This window comes from Xiphias gladius, chromosome 3 (assembly GCF_016859285.1).
Source record: "Xiphias gladius isolate SHS-SW01 ecotype Sanya breed wild chromosome 3, ASM1685928v1, whole genome shotgun sequence".
NCBI lineage: Eukaryota > Metazoa > Chordata > Actinopteri > Istiophoriformes > Xiphiidae > Xiphias > Xiphias gladius.
The window spans coordinates 17,317,349-17,337,382 of NC_053402.1; the positions used below are offsets into that span (position 1 = coordinate 17,317,349).

Consider the following 20,034-nt stretch of genomic DNA (forward strand, 5'->3'; position numbering starts at 1 on the left):
AAATTTATGCCATTTATTCTTTTTGTTTATAGGCGGATTTGTCAGGTGACTGTCTGCTGTAAACCGGCGGGTGTCGCTGTTGCACCTTGTCAGTGATGAACTTATTGGCTATCGACGTGTCACCTGACTAAAACACTGCCTCGCAGCAGGAAGTGGCATTAGCGGCTAACAATACCTTGAGGACCTTTCGCCCGGGGGTTGACTCCTTATAACTAACGTCAGGTTCCTTGGACCGACAGACGTGGGAGTGAGTGATTAGCTTGACACTTGTTCACTATCAGTGGACAATTTCTGGAAACTGTCATCGTCTTGTTTCTCTTTCAGGCATGCCGCAGAAAGACCCATGTCAAAAGCAAGCATGTGCAATTCAAAAGTGTTTACAAGGTACACACAACGGTCGCCTGATTGCCATGACGATATGCTGTCAAAAGAAAACCACACATTATCCTCTCAACGCCCCCCCCCCCCTTCTTGCAGCCAACAGGTACGTGGAGAGCATGTGTGAGGACGTGATCAGGGAGATGCGACGGTGCTGTGAGACCCAGGCGGGAAAATCCATCTGCTGCTCCGGGTTCAAAGACTCAAAACCCACGGAGAAGAAAAAGTAACGCATGGCTTCCCCGTGGGGTGCTCTTGATGGGAATAATGTCAAGAGAGTAACACTGTATCAGTGTCGTGTAGACTGAGTAACTTCCGTCTGTATTGCCACAGCGCAAACAGTGGACTGAGTTGTATGTTTCATAAGGTGGAAGAATGTGAATCCATGGCAGACATTTCGAAATGTCATTGCAGAAAGGCACATACGTGCAGCTGCATTATATGGAGTGTAACCTTTATCCATGTTATTAATTATATTTGCTTTTGGCGAGTCCAGAATGTCATACCCCTCAGGGACAATGACGGCATAAAGTGGAACATTATAATATAAACTGTCCAGTGTTGTGTTTATTAAAGGGAAGTTCGACTAAATAGCTTTCTGCAGCTTTTTGTGACACTGTGCCCACACCCTGCTGTCAAGCCTGAGGCACACGTGTTTGTGCATGTCAGCGCCGAGGTACACAGTTAACCCACACAGGTGTTTTAAATTATTCTGGTTGATTACGCCCATAAACCGTACGTAAAGAGATTATAATCTTCTCAGGACTGTAGGGGCATGTACAGATCTCCCGGACTCTCGCCAGACAAATGACACTGTCATCATTCTTTTCAGTACACTGACTCTGGTGACCTCACACACTTCCTGTTGTGGCTCTGCACATCTTAAACCTGCGCAGAGGTCGTGTCATCTAGAATGACTAAAAACACCGGTTGGATTTTACTCTCAAACGCAAATGCAAGTGATTTGCTCCACAGGATCACTTAATTATGAGTAAAATAAAAATTGGTGTTTTGTCAGAAGAGTTGGAAAAGATTCTTTGATGTCCCAGTTGATCTGTTCGATGTTATCGCTGCCTGTCTTGCCCAAGTCTGTTTCAAATAGACCGGCATCACCTGGCATCTCTAATGGCGGATACAGTTTTTAAGAAACTGACTTTTATATGCAAAGGAAAAATCACTGGAAAGCTATGCTAAACCTGAGAAATTAATTTAATAATACGTGGTATTTGACATTATAGATAAAGCCATCTCAGCTTTTCCTCGCAGAGCTCAAACAAACATACGGTACAGTATATGTTAATGTACATAACAGTTGTCCCGCGGAGCTTATCATGGCATGAAATTGAGAAAATGTAATAACTGTAAATAACTGAAGTGTCACCACAAATGCCACCGGAACTATGGATCATCATCTTCGTATCATCATGTGCTGGAAAGTTTGCCTACCTTTGAGCATGGTTTGTTTGATCCCTTGTTTGTTGGGCTGATGCCTAAACAGGACATTTGGCCTATTAACGTTTAATTATGTGATTATTACTTGTCTTTTTCACCATCTACATTTCAAAATAAAAGTGTGTCTTTAAGGACAAAATACATGTGTGAAGACTATGCACAGTTTTTACCCTTGCACCCAGGAGTGGTTCAAGGGCAAATTCCTTGCATTCCTTGTCAAATTTATTTGGATTTAGGTGTGTATTCATCATTAACTTTAAAAACAGAATTAATAAGTTTTGTCAATCATATTATCCTCTCCTCTATCTAAAGAACAACAGATTAGTATAATAACATAAAATATTAATTAAATAGTTGATGAACGGAAAACTGCATCTTTTTTTGAGAATAATGAATTTATTCATAATACTGCATTGTTAAGCATATTAACATATGCCAGGGAGGTTTTGGAAAACACACGCATAGAAAACAGAAGATGAAAAAAAGTGAAAATGAATAAGTATTAAAAACGAAAATGAAGAAGAAGAAGTCAGTCATCAGAAAATGAAGGTTTACTTCTGTTAAATGAGTTAATGGTCAACATACAGACAACATTTAGAGCCTGGGAACTAGAGACAATGCATACATATCAAATAGGTACATTAAAAGAGAAAAACAAAAAGTTAAGGAATATTCAACATTCAAGGCAAATAGATACATGTTTAAAACAATAAAGAAAGGTTTTGCTTTTTGTTAATTTACATTTATGGCTGTGGTATTTGACAAGAACAAAAATTTGATTTATCATCAAACAAAAATCTCTTAGGAACGTAATGGAAAATTTTGATAATCAAACAATACATCGTTTAAAAGCAAAGATGTAAGGTGAAATAAACTTGTGAATGTCAGACCAAAACTTCTGTGTGTAGTTGCAGAACCAAAGTACGTATCTCTGAACATTAATAACAGAATGAAAAGTGTGTACTTATATATATATATATATATATATATATATATATATTTTTTTTTTATTAGTCTCTGGAGGTAGCATTTTGTTTGGTAGAATTACTCTCTGTTGGTAGTTTAATAGGAACACCTAACTGAAACTAATGCAGTCTAATACAACATACTTGTAATAAATCCTCCCTTCATGACGGTTATGATGTTAAGTTTTAATTGAAACTATGTTGAAGAGGTGTTTGACTGCGTGATCATTTTGGAGGCCGCAGTTAGTGGTGCTGTATTGCAAATTTACGGAGTCACGTACGTCCGTGTGACGCAGAGACGCAGCAACGCAGTAACGTCGAACGGAAATTTGCAGCCGCAATTCTTTCTAGAAGTCTGTAGCAGTCTCTCGCTAACCCAAGCTAGGTAGCTCTATCTGAGTTAGTGCTGGCTAAAAACAGCCAGCCGCTGCACTGAGCACAACTACACATTTCTGAAAAAGTGCAGCCTTCTTTTGTTACATGCTTTTTTGATTCAAAATTCGGGTGAGCTTCGTTTAGCCCACGAACTTAGCCGAGTCATATTCCAAGCTAACGCTGTTTGCGTTAGGTTCTCGGTGGCAACATGTCCAGGATAGACTACAGCGTGTGGGACCATATTGAGGTGTCAGACGATGAAGATGACACCCACCCAAACATCGACACACCCAGCCTTTTCAGATGGAGACACCAGGTACAGCTTTAAGCGACAAATGATTTTAAGCAGTTTCTTTTTAGCGCAATTGGCGCACATACCTTAGACGTTAGTTGTTAGCTGGTCTCCTATGCTCATTCGGTGCTGCATAACTTATAAGTGCAAAATTATGATATTGCAGTCGGTAGTTAGCCCCAGATATGAGAAAGCAAATTATACGTAAAAGACTATGGTTGACCATAAAACACTTGTCCCTGTGGTTGTGACTGATCTTATAATATTTGTACTTCAGGCACGTGTGGAGCGAATGGACGAATTTCAGAAAAAAGGTGAAGAAATAAACAAGGGACTCACTGAGTGCCGGCGCAAGCTATCAGAGGCACAAAAGAAAGTACAAGAGCTGACAATTTCAGCAACAGACGACGCCAAAGCAGAGCTGAGCAAAGCTCAGGCTGAGGAGAAGAAACTGAGAAAAGAGGAAAGGGAGATGGAGAAGAAGATGGAGGACCACAACCGGGAAGAGAAGAAGATGCCATGGAACGTGGACACGCTCAGCAGGGATGGTTTCAGCAAGGTGAGGCAGATAAAGGGGGCTGCCAGTAAACTATGGGTTCAGTATCCAAGCCCAGAGCCACTCTTTGTGTGTTGTGGAGAGCAAGTGAGGTAGAAGATTGTAATATTACAAAAGTGACAAGCACTAGTCAGTAATTGTTAAGATACAGTGACTCTTGGTTTTGGTTTTGTGATGGAATTTGTTGTTTACAATTGATATAGGAGGCCAGCCTTATCTTTTATAGTTGGAATTCGGCATACATATTCCTTGGTGGGAACCCTAATGATTCATGAAGGTTCATAAGTGCTCCCTTGCAAGGTACATGTTCTCAGTAGCAGGAAAACGGTACAGTGGGTGTGTATCTAGCCCTTTCAGATGATTAAAATATTATTAGTAAAATTAATTAGTTGATGACTAGGAAATTGATTTGCGATTGGAGAAATTAAAAAACTCCGGGACCAATTTAAGGTTACATTTCATGTCAAATTAGTCTCTAACAGCCATATTCTTATCTCATATCTTACACAGAATTTGGTTCAAGTCTGTGGCTTCAAAATGTTCATATCTGTTGATTATTTTCTCTTGCGACATTCTCTCTAAAGGTATCAGAAACATAGTCTGTAATGACTATTCTCTGTCACTGTCTGTCATCCGTCTGTCATCCATAGAGCATAGTTAATGTCAAAGCTGAATCTAATGAAGAGACTGAAGAAGAGAAAGAGCAAAAGCATAAAACATTCGTCGAAAAAAATGAGAAGCAGATCAAACATTTTGGTAAGAATGACTGACCTTCATTAACAATTGTTATTTACTGCATGTTACGAAGTATTGGTATTTGAAAGTAATGATGGTCCATCATTGCTGTCTTTACCACAGGCATGTTGCGACGTTGGGATGACAGCCAGAAGTACCTCTCTGACAACCCTGATCTAGTATGTGAAGAGACCGCCAACTACCTGGTCATCATGTGCATTGACCTTGAAGTTGAGGAGGTAAACATTAAGAAAAAAAAGTTCTTTTTTTTTCCACTGTTGTCTTTTAAGAGCACTCGTATTCCATACATTGTATATATGTTAAGATATTTGGAAGATATTTAAATGGAGTGTAATTCAGGGATCCTCTTTATTTGGCACAGCCTATATTCTTTAAACAGCCATTGTGTAGGTTAAAATATGTACACTATTCTAAAAATGTTTCCTTCTTTTGTAGAAACATGCACTGATGGAGCAAGTGGCTCATCAGACCATCGTCATGCAGTTCATTCTAGAGTTGGCGAAAAGCCTGAAGGTGGATCCCCGCGGGTGCTTTCGTCAATTTTTCGCCAAGATTAAGGTGATTAAGTGTGTTTTCATGCTCCAAAATCTAATGAAATAACTTATAGCCCCCTTTTTAGACCAAAAATGTACACGGACAAATTGAACCAGAGGAACTAAACTCAGAAACTTAAGTAGGAATGTAAGTCACTGTTCCACATTATTCTTTGCATTTCCACCACATCTGAAGAAATGTGAAAATGAGGCAAGTAAATTCGACGATGGATTAAAAACAGCAACACCGTTTGAAATGCAATTTTCAATTTTCACACATGAGGAAATAACAAAGAGTCATCTTGTTCTTTGTATTTATTATTGTTTGACTCTGATGTTTTAGTTCGGATGTAATGAATAAAAGAAAACAAGACATGTAGACTGAAGCCCTAGAGCACCTGTCTCCATGGTTATTTCTTTTCTTCTCATTCACTTGCTTTGTTCTCTTATAGTGCTCCCTCTCTTTCATTCAGTTGTGAGCTCGCTCAAGCGCCTTTCCCTCTTCCTCCCTCCCTCTCCCTCTTTCTTGTGCCCCAGTAGTTTCTGAAACATCAGAAAGTACTACCATAGGAGCAGGGACTTTTTCTCTACACCTGGAGCATTTGCACAGGAGCTAAATTTAGTTCTTCCTCTGGGTGAAAAGCAAGTTAAATTCCTGAGTTTCTCAAAAGGTTCTCGGCCCCTTGGGAAAGTTCCAGAGTTGGAAAACACCCTAATAAATGCAAATACTAATTGTGTGTATGTGTCCCCTCACAGACAGCAGATCAGCAGTACCAGGACGCTTTCAATGATGAGCTGGAGTCATTTAAGGACCGGGTTCGTGGCAGGGCGAAGATCCGCATAGAAAAGGCCATGAAGGAGTATGAGGAAGAGGAACGACAAAAACGCCTGGGACCTGGGGGGCTAGATCCTGTTGAAGTATATGAGTCTCTGCCACTGGTAAGTTCGTTTGTTTTCAAGAAGCCTCAGGACTCTCTTTTCATTCTCTCTTGTACATTTTTAATGCCTCACACAGTATGTTCTTAATTGCAGGAGATGCAGAAATGCTTTGATGAGAAGGACATCCAAATGTTACAAGATGTTATCAGCAAAATGGACCCAACGGTATGTTTCTTTTTTGATGCCTACAGTTTCTTTTTCTGTAATAAACAGCAGACTGCGTTTTGACTAATAGTGTATTGACAGATAAAGTCTCTTAGGAATCATATTTCAGTTATGTAAATGTATAGTTATCTGATTCACAAGTGTATTTTGTCCTATTTTGGTCAGTTAATAAATGTGGGGTTTTTTGTTTGTTTGTTTGTTTGTTTGTTTTGTTTGTTTGTTGTTGTTTTTTTTACACGCAATTTAGGAGGCGAAGACTCATATGAAGAGGTGCATAGACTCTGGGCTCTGGGTCCCCAACTCCAAGACCGATGATGGGGATGAAAAAGAGGAAGATGCTACCTATGAGGAGGTGAAACAGGAGCAGGAAGAAACTAAGAAGGAATGACCAATGTTAATCCTATGATTTGTTGGTTATTCAAATGTACTCACCCACTGTATTGCAACTCCACTGTGTGTATGACTAGTTTGCCATTCGAGGAAAAATGAAATTACTTCTCGAAAATATTTAGCTTAGATTTAAGGGATTAGGGTTCACTTACCTACGCAACTACATTGCATCAGTAACTCCTGCTTGGAAAATAAACTGCTGCTTCTGTTTAGGTCTTTTATTTGTTTGGACATCACTAAAGTTGTATTCTTACATTTCTTTGTATCCACGTGTTGATTGGGTGTGTATGTGGACACACGTGCCTGCCTGCTTCATTTGTGTTGATGCATAGTTGAAAACATTCTACACATTTCCAGGTTCTGCATATAATATATATATTTTGTGATTTTCCAAATTCAAGATTTTTGTTTGACTTTCAGGTTTTGAGAGACCAATGTATTCAGATGGTTATTTCCCCAAAGTGACATTTTCTACAAACTTGCTTAACTAAAGGTTGAATTATACCCAGCTACTCAAGATCAAGGTGTTGTGGTTATATCTGAGGCTGACAAGAGATCAAAAATGTGAGTCATATGAGAATCAAAAGAAAATAATCCATCTGTGAGACCTGTAGTGGTGGTGGTAACCACTACTTTTTAATATGGAGTGAATGTATGTGTTCATGGGTTTTCTAAAGAAGCAGTTGATATTTATAAATGACATTTTCTCTACATAGAGATACAGTGGTACAGAAGGTTAATAGATATGATGATATACATTAAAAGACAACCAATATTAAGCACATAAAGTAGTTCATTTCAGGCCTGAGAATGATTGCTCACACTGGCTCCACTCATAATGTAGCTTTATATGGCATAACCGTTTGCGCAAAAATGGAGACCTAGGAGACCTAAGTGAGTCCTCGTAGGTCTTGGGGGATGATTGACGGCTCAGATGGACCACACTTGTTTCCATCTTTACCAAATTAGAATCCCATTTAAGTGAATAGAAGAGACCATATAGGTCTTAAAGAATGATTGCTCACACGGGCCTCTAAACTTATGTGACACAGTACCCGAAAGTGTCAGGTAGGTGGGGTTGGATTCTATACTTTAACTTCCAGTGCTTTTATTTTGAAGGTGAGAGTGCTTAGTTGGAATTTTCCTTCATGTCACAGCTGATGACTGTGTAGTCCTTGATCAGAGCTGATTCTATAAGGAATAAATTATTGACCAACAGTTTTTAACAAAGGCGTTATTTGATTATCTTGGAAATCACATAATAAAACTAGTCAGTGTACACTGCCAGAAGCCATTGTTGGGAAAAAAATATTCCTGAGTTTTTGTGTGAGATTTCTGTATGTGACAAAACACTGGAAGCACCTGATTGTGATACCAGGTCTACCTTTCATTGCAAGCGAACTAAACGATGAAGGAGAGTTGAACCTCCAGTTAGTGTGAAAAAAGGCAGAACAAACGAAATCCCATTGAAATTATACTCTACACTGACAAAGGTGGCTGAGGACGTCCTGAAATAACCACCATATGTAGGTGGGGATGAGGCCTCTGAATTGCAGCTGCATAGTGGAATATCAGGTAACAGCTGACATAAAACAACACAAGAAAAATGACCAGTTGAAATGATAAAATCATGACATCTAGTGATGAACAGTAGACCTGCACGACAATATGAAGCTGTCTATCAGGCCTGCTTGTGGAAGGTTTTTTAATTTGACTTTGGTTTGATTGTTGCGTTTTTAGACAGGCCTCATTTGTGTTGAAAATATTGTTGGTTGTAGCCTCGTATGATGGAATAATATGACATTACCCAGGGTTTTCTGCGCGTTAATTACTTGACAGAAAAAAAATGAAAGTAGTTTGATAAAACACAACTTTACAACAAATGAGCAACAAATATAAACTCAAACTATTCAAGTTTTAAAACTAGATTCTGACACTGAGCTTCTCTACAAGACACAGCCACAAGCCATAGGGTAGAGGACTATGGAGTAAATCTTGAGCCGTTGGCGGCCGGACGTTTATTTTGAAAGGTCAGCCCCTGTGCGCGTGCGTGTACCCGCAGGAGGGCGTGGCCTCGATGGTTTCGGGAAGCGGCAGTCAGTCGTCGCACACAATTCGTGAGAATCCGAGGAAGTAGACGACGACGTGGGGGGGGGGGTGGGGAGTACGCATACAAGATTACAAATCCGGATTTTCAGTTACTCTTGCCGAGACATATTTTCATGTAACATCGTCACAAACTTGCCGTTAAATGGTAAGATACTTGCTTGTCATACACGTTGCTGAGTTTACGGATATGCCTATAACAATGTTTAGTCATATGTTTCCTTGTCAGTGGCATCGGATACATTGTCAAATGTTTTTGTTTTTGAGCAACTAGGTGACGCAGTCAGTGTGTGTTGGGTATATTTATATATAGAAATGATAAAGTTGTAGCTATTCTATAAAGAGCTGTAAAGTGGTATGTAACGTAAACAATAAGTTAACCAGTGTGTAATCCCCGGAAGGCCTTTAGAAAAATTGACCCGATTACCCGATGTCGTGTTTTTAAAAATTAATTCTATTTATTTTTTTGTCATTTTTCAATTTACCAATTCTTTTAAATGATTTTAATTTTTACTAATCAGCGTGTAAAATTAGAAAATACCGAATATGTTATTTCAGAAAATCGGAAGGTGTCGCTTTAAAATTGCGTTTGTGTTGACGTAGGCCTTAATGCGTACGTGATTCCAGCCAGTACAACAGCCGATTAACATTCATATACTGTGATTAACATTGGTGTGTGTGTGTGTGTGTGTGTGTGTGTGTGTGTGTGTGTGTGTGTGTTTGTGTTTGTGTGTCAGTGAGTTAGCTTTTCCCACCATGTCTAGAATTAGGTGGCCCAAGCGTTCAAGGCCAGGGGCATGTCCAGGCCAGAGTGAACCTCCCCAGGGTCAAGGCATCCATGTTTTCCTCTTCTGGACAAAGGAAGGGGAGAGATATTTGTCCAACACAAGTGGAGAGGTCACAGCAGAGGAGCTGTGCATCTCAGCTGCTGAGGCTGTAGGTGAGGAGGACAACTTGACCAAATTACACCTACACTGACCAAAATGAAAGCAGTGTGCCTGTTTCTTTTCGTGTTGTATTTTGGCCTGTCAGTGGCACGTTTGTTTACCCTCAGTGTTTATTCCACAGGGATAACACCGCTGTGCCATGTGTTGTTTGCTCTCTACAACCCACAATCACACTTATGGTACAGTCCAAACCATATTTTCAGTCTGGAGGAGAACTCCAGCCTAGTACTTCACTATTGTATGAGGTTAGTCTGTTTTTGTATAACACTGCATTAGGAAGGTAGATGGTACACACTCAGCATACTCACTAAGGTTTTCTGGTTTCCTTGTACTTAGGTTTTACTTCCGGAATTGGCACGGACTAAATGAGGAGCAGCCAACTGTGTCCCGTTATCGTCTCAGATCTGGGACAGATCAGGGGGGTTCCCCTCTGCTTGAAATCACATCCTTGGAGTATTTATTCTCTCAGGTTTGTATTTAACATAATACTTTTGGTCTACTCCATATTCACTGGGTGCACATACTGTATTTGTGGTGCTCAAAATATTACAATGCCTAACCTCTTCGCCTCCTGTGTTTCCAAAAGGCCAAATACGAATTTGTGAATGAAGTAGTGCAGATGGAAGACGTTCAGTCGGAGGAGGAGCTAAGTCGCTTCAAAAATGAGAGCTTGGGGATGGCTGTGCTTCACCTCTCACACCAAGCAATGCAGACAGGCTGTACCTTACAAGACGTTGCCGAGAAAGTCAGGTAATTACTTTGAACAAGTGCATATTTTAGGGTCAAGCCATATGCTTTCTAAACTGTTAACTGGCCTTTGAATCATCTGTAAGGCTAAAGTTGTGAATAAGTAACAATGACTAATTGCACTTAAATCTGTAAATTTGTCAAAAAAGATGTGAAATAGTCTGTTGTGTTGTGATGATAGATATGTATTTGTCTCATTTTATGTGGGTCGTGCTTGTTTTGTACTGTTATTTCTATCCCATTTTCTGCTGCTGTGACAATCCAGTTTCTCTCCTGGATCACTAAAGCATCTCCTTATCTAATTTAATCACTGGATCCAGGTAACATTAACATATCTCTCTTTTTTTTTTTTTCTTTTTTTTTTCAGCTTCCTAGGCTGCATTCCAAGGTCTTTCTCCAAACACATTTCCAAAGACAACTTCCTGACTAAAATCAGGATCCAACGGGTGTTTGCAGACTTTGTGCGGACCTTCCAGCAGCACACTGTGGATAAGGGCCGGCTGGGCACCCAGGAGATCATGTATAAGTACATCTCTACTCTCGAACACTTGGCCCCACGTTTTGGCACAGAGACCTTCCCTGTATCCCACCTGGAGCTGAGGCAGGATGGGGATGGAAGTAGCCCTTACTCCAACACCACCCATGCACAGGGTGTCTCAAAAGACAACTTCACAGCTCCCGCCACACATGAAATAATGGTGTCTGGCACCAAGGGGATTCAATGGAGGAAGGTGTCCGTTCAGAAGGTTTGTTACAATGCAATTTCAAGCTTCTGACGGACTAATTCCGTGACATGTTGTGTATTCTGCTAGTGCAGAATTTTTATTCATTCAGTCTTTTTACCTAGGCGCAGGCAAACACGTACCTCAGGAATGACCACATGACCTACATGAGGAAAACAAAACACCAGCCCAGCCAGCCAAATGTGAACACTCCCAACAAGCTGACCACCTTCTGTGATTTCCCTGAAATAACTCACATAGCCATTACTGGAGCTAATGTGTGCATTAGCACTCAGGACAATCACTGCATGGTGAGAGTACTTGTTTGCCCTTTTATGTAAAAGCCTCAGTACATCAATTTAATTGGTAAATGTGCTTGTGATGTATTAGTCCAATTGATATACTGTATATTAGTCATTCTACTGGTCACATTGTTCAGTCTCTAAAGTGTCTGTATATAATGTACAGTAAGCACGGGTGCCTTGACTCTCATATATCCTCCAATTCTATATGTGTGTGACTACAAGTGCTTTGGGTTTTGGTACACTTCGGGCATGATATTATGTTTTGAATTTGTATATGTCTGTAGGTGGGAGCTCTGATTGTAAGCTAGTGGTGTTTCTGTATGTATACGTAGGAGGTTCAGATGAACTCAAGCCAGGAGGCCCATTCCTTCATCTCCCTCCTGGATGGATACTACCGGCTGACTGCAGACGCCCACCACTATCTTTGTCATGAAGTGGCTCCCCCAAGGGTAGTGCTAAGTGAAGCAAATGGACTCCATGGGCCTATGCAGTGAGTCTTTGCTCTTACACATGCACATACAGACACAAACAGGCTATAAAGGGACATGGTGCATCATATCACAACTCTGGTGTGTTTCCAGCGATGATTTTGTGCTGCTGAAGCTGAAAAAGGAGGCAGCAGAGGAGGGAGCTTTCCTTGTACGTTGGAGTGCTCTTGACTATCGCCGCATCATCCTAGCAGTGCTAAACAAAAATAATGTAAGTCCACACCCACTCTCTTCTCTGGGAATTATTGCAGTGCAGTGGTGGTGAAAATTTTCAGCTGCTGTATGTACACATGTGTGTATGTGTTCTTGTGGCACGTAGAATGGATCGACGCCAAGCCACAAGCAGTTTCGGATTCAGCAGCAGGGTTCAGTGTTCTGTCTGGAGGGCTGGGACCGAGAATTCTCCAGTGTGAAGGAGCTCACAGACAGCCTCAAGACCTTTGTACTCAAGTCTGGATCAGACAGCTTTACTGTCAAAAAGTGCTGTTTGCCAAGACAAGCAGGTTTGTATTAATTGGACATCTCTATTCTAAAAATGTTTTGCTGCTTTATGCCCAAATCCTCCAGTGTATTTTGAAGTTATCCTGTGTCTCAATTGCTTCATTGTGGGATATTTAGGTTTATTCCATGGGTTTTTCAATGTTTGTTTGTGTGATGTAGAGCAATCTAACCTTCTGGTGATGAGGCAAGGTGTCGATCACCAAGATCACACTGACTCCTTGTCCCTGAACATGACCCAGCTACGCTTCCACCAGATTAAGGACAGAGAGATTGTACAGGTGATGAGACCCACTTGCCACCTCCATAGGATAGCCGGTTTCACCTGACAAGCGTAGTTACTGACAGGGTGGGTTGTTGTGTCTACAAACAGGAACAGCATCTGGGCCGTGGGACCAGAACTAACATCTATTCAGGCCGTCTTCTGGTGCGGGGGCAAGGAGACGACGATGATGACGAGTTCAATAACAACTTCGCTGACCGCAAAGGGATCCGAGTGGTTCTCAAGATTCTAGACCAAAGCCATAAAGATATTGCACTAGTAAGTCTCGTGATCTTTGCATTAACGGTAATAAAACTCGCTCAAAAGAATAATACTGGTAGTTTATCAAATCCAAACAGATGTTAACAAGTCTAACTAGTATCCTCACATATTCAATGCTTGCTATTAGAATATTCCTTCCTCTGTCTTTCTTAGGCATTTTTTGAAACTGCAAGTCTCATGAGCCAGGTGTCCCACAGTCATCTGGTGTTTGTGCACGGTGTGTCTGTCAAAGGATCTGAAAGTAAGCGCAAAACCTCCACCCTCAGTTCTACTTTTCGGCTTGTTACTTCCTTATTCTTTGCCATCTCCAATATGATCATTGTTTATAGTCAAATTTATAATTCCAGTGCCAAGTGAACCATGAAGCAAATGCAAATCCACATTCAATCTGTTCTGTTTTAAAGAGGAACCTACTTGATTACATTTTGCTTGTGGCCATAGCAGAGATGTGACTTCTCAGACGTGTTCCTACCTTTGCAGACATTATGGTGGAAGAATTTGTGGAGTTTGGGCCTTTGGATGTTTTCCTTCGCAGAGAAAAGGCATCAGTGACTCCTCAGTGGAAATTTATTGTCGCAAAACAGCTCGCCAGTGCACTCAGCTATCTTGTGAGTTCAAACATTACTTTGTTTTTTTTTTTTTTTGTTTGTTTTTTTGAATGCCACATACTGTAATTCAGTACAACACGCTTGAATGACCATACAGTTTAGTGGTCATTAAAATGAACTGAATGAAGTGAAGTAAGAAGTGGGTTGTACAGTTTAGCTCCAAATAGTGTTACACTTTACAATCAGGCAAGTGGGTAAAATATTTTGAATTACAGAAGCAAGTAGTGTAGCTTTTCAACTGGACACCAAGAGATTGAGCTGCTGCATTCAGGAAATGAAACACAGTGGCATGAAAAAGTTTGGGCAGCGTTGGTCAAAATTTCCGTTACACTGAATAGTTGAGTGAGTAGAAGATGAATTGATCTCCAAAAGGCACAAAGTTTAAAGATGCATCACCATTTTAAGCAAGATAAGTGTATTGTTTTTAGTTTATTTTATTTTTCTTTACAATTTTACAGTGGAAAAACAGAAAGGAACACCATACTAAAGTTTGGGTACCCAAAGAGATTTGTCCCCTCTGACTCCCCAAACCTTGTTCCAACAATAAGCAGCCGTGGGCTCCTCTAAGCAGCTGCCTAGCACTCTGAAATTAAAAGAACTGATGCCCACTAAGCAAGAGAAGGCTATAAGAAGATAGTAAAGTGTCTTCAGGTAGCTGTTTCCTCAGTTCCTAAAGTAATTAAGAAATTAAGAAATGGCAGTTAACAAGAACGCTGGAGGTCAAGTTGAGGTCTGGAAGACCAAGAAACCTCTCAGAGAACCGCTTGTAGGATTGTAAGAAAGGCAAATCAAACCCCCATTAGACTGTAAAAGGCCTTCAGGAAGATTTAGCATACTCTGGAGTACTGGTGCACTGTTCTACTGTGCAGCGGCACCTGCACAAATATGACCTTCATGGAAGAGTCATCAGAAGAAAACCGTTCCTGCGTCCTCACCACAAAATTCAGCATCAGAAGTTTGCAATGGAACATCTAAACAAACTGATGCATTTTTGAAACAAGCCCTCCTGACTGATCAAGTTAGAAATTTTTGGCCATAATGAGCAAAGGTTTTGTTTGGAGAAAAAAGACAAAAAAAAAACATTTCATGAAAAGAACAACTCACCAACTGTTAAGCACAGATGGATCAATCATGGTGTTACAGTGAACATTTCACTAATAGAGGGAAGCATGGATTCAATTAAATACCAGCAAATTCTGGGAGCAAACATCCCACTGTCTGCAAAAAAAGCTGAAGATGAAACAAGGATGGCCTCTACAACAGGATAATGACCATAAACACAGCGCAAAATCCACAATGGCCTACCTCAAGAGACGCAAGCGGAAGGCTTTGCCATGAGCTTCAGTCTCCCTACCTAAACATCATCGATAATCTGTTGAAAGACCTAAAAGAGCAGTGCATGCAAGACGGCCCAAGAATCTCACAGAGCTAGAAGCCTTTTGCAGGAAGAACTGGTGAAAATCCCCCCAAACAAGGACCAAGAGACTCTTAGCTGACTACGAAAGGCATTTACAAGTTGTGATACTTGCCAAAGAGGGTGGTACTAGGTACTTATCATGCAGGGTTACCAAACCTTTGTTCCTGACCCTTTTCCTTTTTTCTTATTTTGGAACTGTAAAGGATCGAAATAAAAAAGTAATTATGCTCAAAATATTGAATAAATGTATCATCCTTAACCTCATGCCTTTTGGAAATCAGGTCATCTTTTACTCGCTTAGCTATTCACAATAACAGAAATTCTGGCCGGGGAGGGCCAAACTTTTTCATGTCAGTGTAATCTTATTATCAGGTCAATCTTTAAGATAAGTGCAACTCAAGTCTGTTTTTTCCCAATGACTAATAGCTGTAATAGTTCGTATTACACTCATTTAAATGTCACTCTGCATCCCAAATGGTTAATACCAGTACCATTTTCATTATTGTAGGAGACCAAACGGCTGGTTCATGGAAATGTCTGTGCCAAGAACATTCTGGTGGCAAGGCGAGGCCTTGAGCATGGTACTATTCCTTTTATCAAGCTGAGTGACCCAGGAATTGCCCTGAGTGTGCTTTCACGGGAAGGTCAGTACCAGCAACTCACTTTACACAAAATAACTCCACCTGACAAGAGTGTCTCCCAACTCAGTCAGCTTCAGGTTTTTTGTATGTTGTGTACTGCTCCGCCGCATTTTAATCAGTTTTGGGGAACAGGAACCTTCAACCAGACCATTTCCTGTGACCTATTTCCTGTTTTCTTGTAGTAATACCTCACAATTTTTCATTTAAAGCTGTCTGAAATGAAATAATTTTTCTCAAACAAGCTCAGAGGTGTTATTTAAACCACCCTTGGTTAGTGCTCTACGGAGTGTATGAGAGAGGTTCCCCTCAGAGCAAAGTAGAGCAATATCATTAAGTACCGCTGTTTTTGCAGCTGCTGAGATTAAATGCACATAGAAAACCACATTTGTAGATTCTTTGGGTACTTTTTTGGTATAAAACGCTTAGTATTTATTGACTTAAGCTCATTTTAAGATAAAATGGGAGCAACAAAAAGTTTTTCACCAGCTTGTGTAAACATTTGTTCAGTTTTCTCAAACTAAATTATGCTGTCGTGTGGAGTTCAATTAGAGCACCTGGAGCTTCAGATCAACTTTTCATGATAAATGTATCTTCTGTCATTTTTATTATTGCTATTCTGCACAGAGCGTCTTGAGCGTATCCCGTGGATTGCCCCCGAGTGTGTCGACAGCGGTGCACCAATCGGCAATGCAGCTGATCAGTGGAGCTTTGGTGTCACACTGCTCGAAATCTGCAACAACGGCGATGTTCCCATGAGTGGCAGTGCATTGTCAAAGGTAAGCCCATACTGTAGCTTTTAATCTCTCTTTCCCTTCCAACAGCTACAAGCTTCACCTGCCCATTTTATCCTTGTAACTTCTAATTGTAACACAAGAACCCCCCCCCAACAGAAAGAGCGCTTCTATCAGCAAAAGGGCCGCTTAGCTGAACCATCCTCCCAGGAACTGGCCAGCTTCATCAGCATGTGTTTGACCTACGAGCCTGTGGAGAGGCCTTCGTTCCGCACTGTGCTCAGAGAGCTCACAGAAATCATGATCAAAAGTGGGTTTTTACTTACCCTCACACTACTTTTTTTTTTTTTTTTTTTTGTCTTTCAACCTTTCTTACTGCATATAATGGACCTCTGAGTTTTTTTTTTTCTACACACAGATCCTGATATATCTCCCAGCGAAACTCTCCCTGACACGGACCCTAGCGTGTTCCATAAACGCTATCTGAAAGAGATTCGGGACTTGGGAGAGGTGAGTTCTAGTAGCAAATCACCAGTATTTTTCTCTTACCTGTATGTTAGAGTGTAGTCCACAGCTTATTGTTCCGTCTCCAGGGTCACTTTGGAAAGGTGACTCTCTACCTGTATGACCCAGCCAACGATGGGACTGGAGAGCGCGTGGCAGTGAAGGCTTTGAAACAAGAGAATGGTCATGTGCCTGATGGCTGGATGAAGGAGATTGAGATCCTGAAGTCTCTTTATCACAGCAACATTGTCAAGTACAAGGGCTGTTGTACAGAACTGGGTGAGTCCTAAGCTGTCTTCTGTCTGCTTCAAATATGTTTATTGAATTGTATAGCGTTGCCCTGCTCAGTGAATGATTCAGGGAATTGATTTTTTTTTTTTTGATCCCTGCTGTTCCTCTGTAAATATTGAAAATCTTGTCAAAGTGCAACACTGTTTCCATTACATGTCAAATATTTTGAGCTTTCAACACACACCATGCTGAGCACCACAGCTCCTTCAGAACCAGGATAGGCAGCAGGTTATGCTTGTCTTTTGAAAAATAATCGAAATGGGAGGATAAAAGCACTGCTACATTCTCCATTGACAGGAGGACAAGTGGTGCAGCTAATAATGGAGTACCTTCCTCTGGGGAGTCTGCGAGAGTACCTTCCCAAGCGTAAACTGGGTATGCCCCAGTGCCTCATGTTTGCTCAGCAGATCTGTCAGGTGAGTTTTGGTGGTTTTTGTAGTTTGTGCTAACCATCAACATTTTTGCTTGATCTCATAATATTGTTGGTGCTGTGTGCAAACTTCACAGATGTCTGGTTTTGCTTTGCTTCCTTCAGAAGAAGATGTGCATCAGGAATTTTCTATACACTGCCTACAATACAATTGCCTGGAGTAGATAATCCATCATATTATGCATTAATTTCATTTTGTAGCACTCGAGGTTTCTCTGTATTGTCTTTTAATAAGGAAATAATCACTCAGCATAGTGTTTGTCACACCAGTGACGTTTGCATCTTTTTTAGTCTGTTAACTTCAAGCCAGGCTTGACATTGTAAAATTATTATTTTTTGATTGAATTTACATTTTATACTTAAGTTTTTGGTTTGAAATCCACTTTGGCCCCTTCTCTGTAGTTTTTATCTGTCTTTTCAATCCGTTTTAAAGGGGATGGAGTACTTACACTCAAAACGATACATCCATCGAGACCTAGCTGCCCGTAACGTCTTAGTGGAAAATGACGGTTTGGTGAAGATTGGAGACTTTGGCCTGACGAAATACATCCCTGAAGGCGAAATCTACTATCGTGTCCGTGAGGATGGGGACAGTCCGGTGTTCTGGTGAGTCCATTCAGCACTAAGTTTTTTTTATTTTTTGTTTGTTTTTGGTTTTTTAAGTATTTAAGTATTTTGTTCCATGACCTTGACCTCTAAACTGTATTTTTCGTACTGTATAGGTATGCCATTGAATGCCTGAAGGAGAGTAAATTTTCCTTTTCGTCTGACATTTGGTCTTTTGGTGTTACTTTGTATGAGATCCTTACCCGCTGTGACCAACGCCAAAGCCCTCCAACTGTACGTCATCTCTGGTCTATTAAAAGAAGCTTAAGACTGCATACGTTTTCATGTGAGTCTAATCAAGTATATTTGGAATCCCTTTGTTTAATGTACAATGTACACTTTTGTGTTTTGTAGAAGTTCTTTGAAATGATGGAGGCAACCCAAGGGCAGATGACTGTGTTGGTACTCATTAAACTGTTGGAGAAACAGCTGCGATTGCCTTGTCCCAAAGAATGCCCACATGAGGTAACATTACATGTTCATTAAAGAAAATTGACATTTTGTCAGCCTGATGAGTTTTCAAAATGACCTTTTTTCTTTTTTCTTTTTTTTTTAACCAACAGGTGAAAATGTTGATGGAACAGTGTTGGGCTGCAGAGCCCGCACAACGGCCATCATTCAGATCCCTCATTGAAAAGTTGGATGCTATTCGACGAACATATGACTGGCAGTCAAGTATAAACTTTTCCCTGGCTCAGATTTGCTGATGAACTCATTGAAGATCTTCTTGTCTACATTTCATCACTCTGTCACTATGGCAACCATATATTACAGGATAGCCACTAGTGTGTTGCCACCTCCATTTACATTTATGTCTTTATAGGCTTCTTTTTGATAAAAGCACACTGCTATCCTCTCATATGTGATAATAACATCATAATAAACTCAATGGATGTTTATGTATTTACTTCCTGCTTGATGAGCTGGACTTCATAGGGAAAGGCGATGGTTTTTGGTAGTCAGCTTTTGTCTATAAAAACTTATAAGTTTGCATCTATCACAGTAAGTATTAAAAAAGGTCTGTAAGGTAAAAAGATTACTATCTGTCATTATATGTTTAATTTCTGTACATTTTTCAGTGTATGTTAACTTTACATTTTATTTTGTATAAACTAAAAGAACAAATTCAAAATCTAATAAACCATTTTTCACGTCCTTTCTTTAAAGACTGAAACAGACCGATGCATGTGTCAAAAAGTGTATAAAGATGTATTACATAATGTGCTGTTCTGTTGTGTGTTACAGGATGCCCTATATGTAACAAAGCAGAGCTACATCTCTATTACATAAGAACTCCTTGATCACTAGCTTAGGGAAATACTGAAATGAAAGCAACTTCTACACAAATATTTTTTTAACAGGTTGCTAACCCAGGGAATGGTATTTCCTAATACCCTTTGTTGTCATGACCATTGAGGTGCCTGTTCACATGGCAATACTGTAGGTAGGAAAGAAGATGTGTCCAACTAGTGACAACCTATCCTTTCAAGCAGCAGGTGAGGGCCAGCCACCTGCAGCTCCTGTTTATATTCAACAGGTGTTTGAATTAGTATTCTGCAATACACCTTAAGAAAGACCCAGCAAAACCTGATAATTGGTCAGGGCCTCAACCACAACACTGCTGCAGACATTTATTCCACATATTCCA

At 40.4% G+C, this 20,034-nt stretch overlaps 3 protein-coding genes across 3 annotated transcripts; all 3 read left to right on the forward strand.

Moving 5' to 3' along the window:
- The first annotated feature begins 112 nt into the window (after positions 1 to 112).
- On the forward strand, positions 113 to 1,948 carry cmc4 (C-x(9)-C motif containing 4 homolog (S. cerevisiae)). The gene is made up of 3 exons (XM_040156702.1): positions 113 to 247; positions 325 to 384; positions 478 to 1,948. Exons 2-3 carry the CDS (start codon positions 327 to 329, stop codon positions 606 to 608), a joined length of 189 nt encoding a protein of 62 aa, XP_040012636.1. The 5' UTR covers positions 113 to 247; positions 325 to 326; the 3' UTR covers positions 609 to 1,948.
- A 1,132-nt stretch (positions 1,949 to 3,080) lies between these two features.
- On the forward strand, positions 3,081 to 7,318 carry LOC120788492 (hsp90 co-chaperone Cdc37). Its single transcript, XM_040124371.1, has 8 exons — positions 3,081 to 3,486; positions 3,740 to 4,021; positions 4,669 to 4,774; positions 4,877 to 4,992; positions 5,210 to 5,332; positions 6,064 to 6,246; positions 6,340 to 6,411; positions 6,659 to 7,318. Exons 1-8 carry the CDS (start codon positions 3,379 to 3,381, stop codon positions 6,797 to 6,799), a joined length of 1,131 nt encoding a protein of 376 aa, XP_039980305.1. The 5' UTR covers positions 3,081 to 3,378; the 3' UTR covers positions 6,800 to 7,318.
- Positions 7,319 to 8,932: 1,614 nt separating this feature from the next.
- Positions 8,933 to 19,567, forward strand: tyk2 (tyrosine kinase 2). Its single transcript, XM_040158996.1, has 24 exons — positions 8,933 to 9,055; positions 9,645 to 9,847; positions 9,976 to 10,099; positions 10,191 to 10,323; positions 10,441 to 10,604; positions 10,969 to 11,347; positions 11,449 to 11,634; positions 11,961 to 12,118; positions 12,210 to 12,327; positions 12,436 to 12,619; positions 12,777 to 12,895; positions 12,988 to 13,155; positions 13,312 to 13,399; positions 13,639 to 13,766; positions 15,692 to 15,827; positions 16,449 to 16,600; positions 16,715 to 16,865; positions 16,974 to 17,065; positions 17,149 to 17,338; positions 17,648 to 17,766; positions 18,214 to 18,386; positions 18,503 to 18,620; positions 18,741 to 18,851; positions 18,950 to 19,567. Exons 2-24 carry the CDS (start codon positions 9,664 to 9,666, stop codon positions 19,091 to 19,093), a joined length of 3,519 nt encoding a protein of 1,172 aa, XP_040014930.1. The 5' UTR covers positions 8,933 to 9,055; positions 9,645 to 9,663; the 3' UTR covers positions 19,094 to 19,567.
- The last annotated feature ends 467 nt before the right edge of the window (positions 19,568 to 20,034 follow it).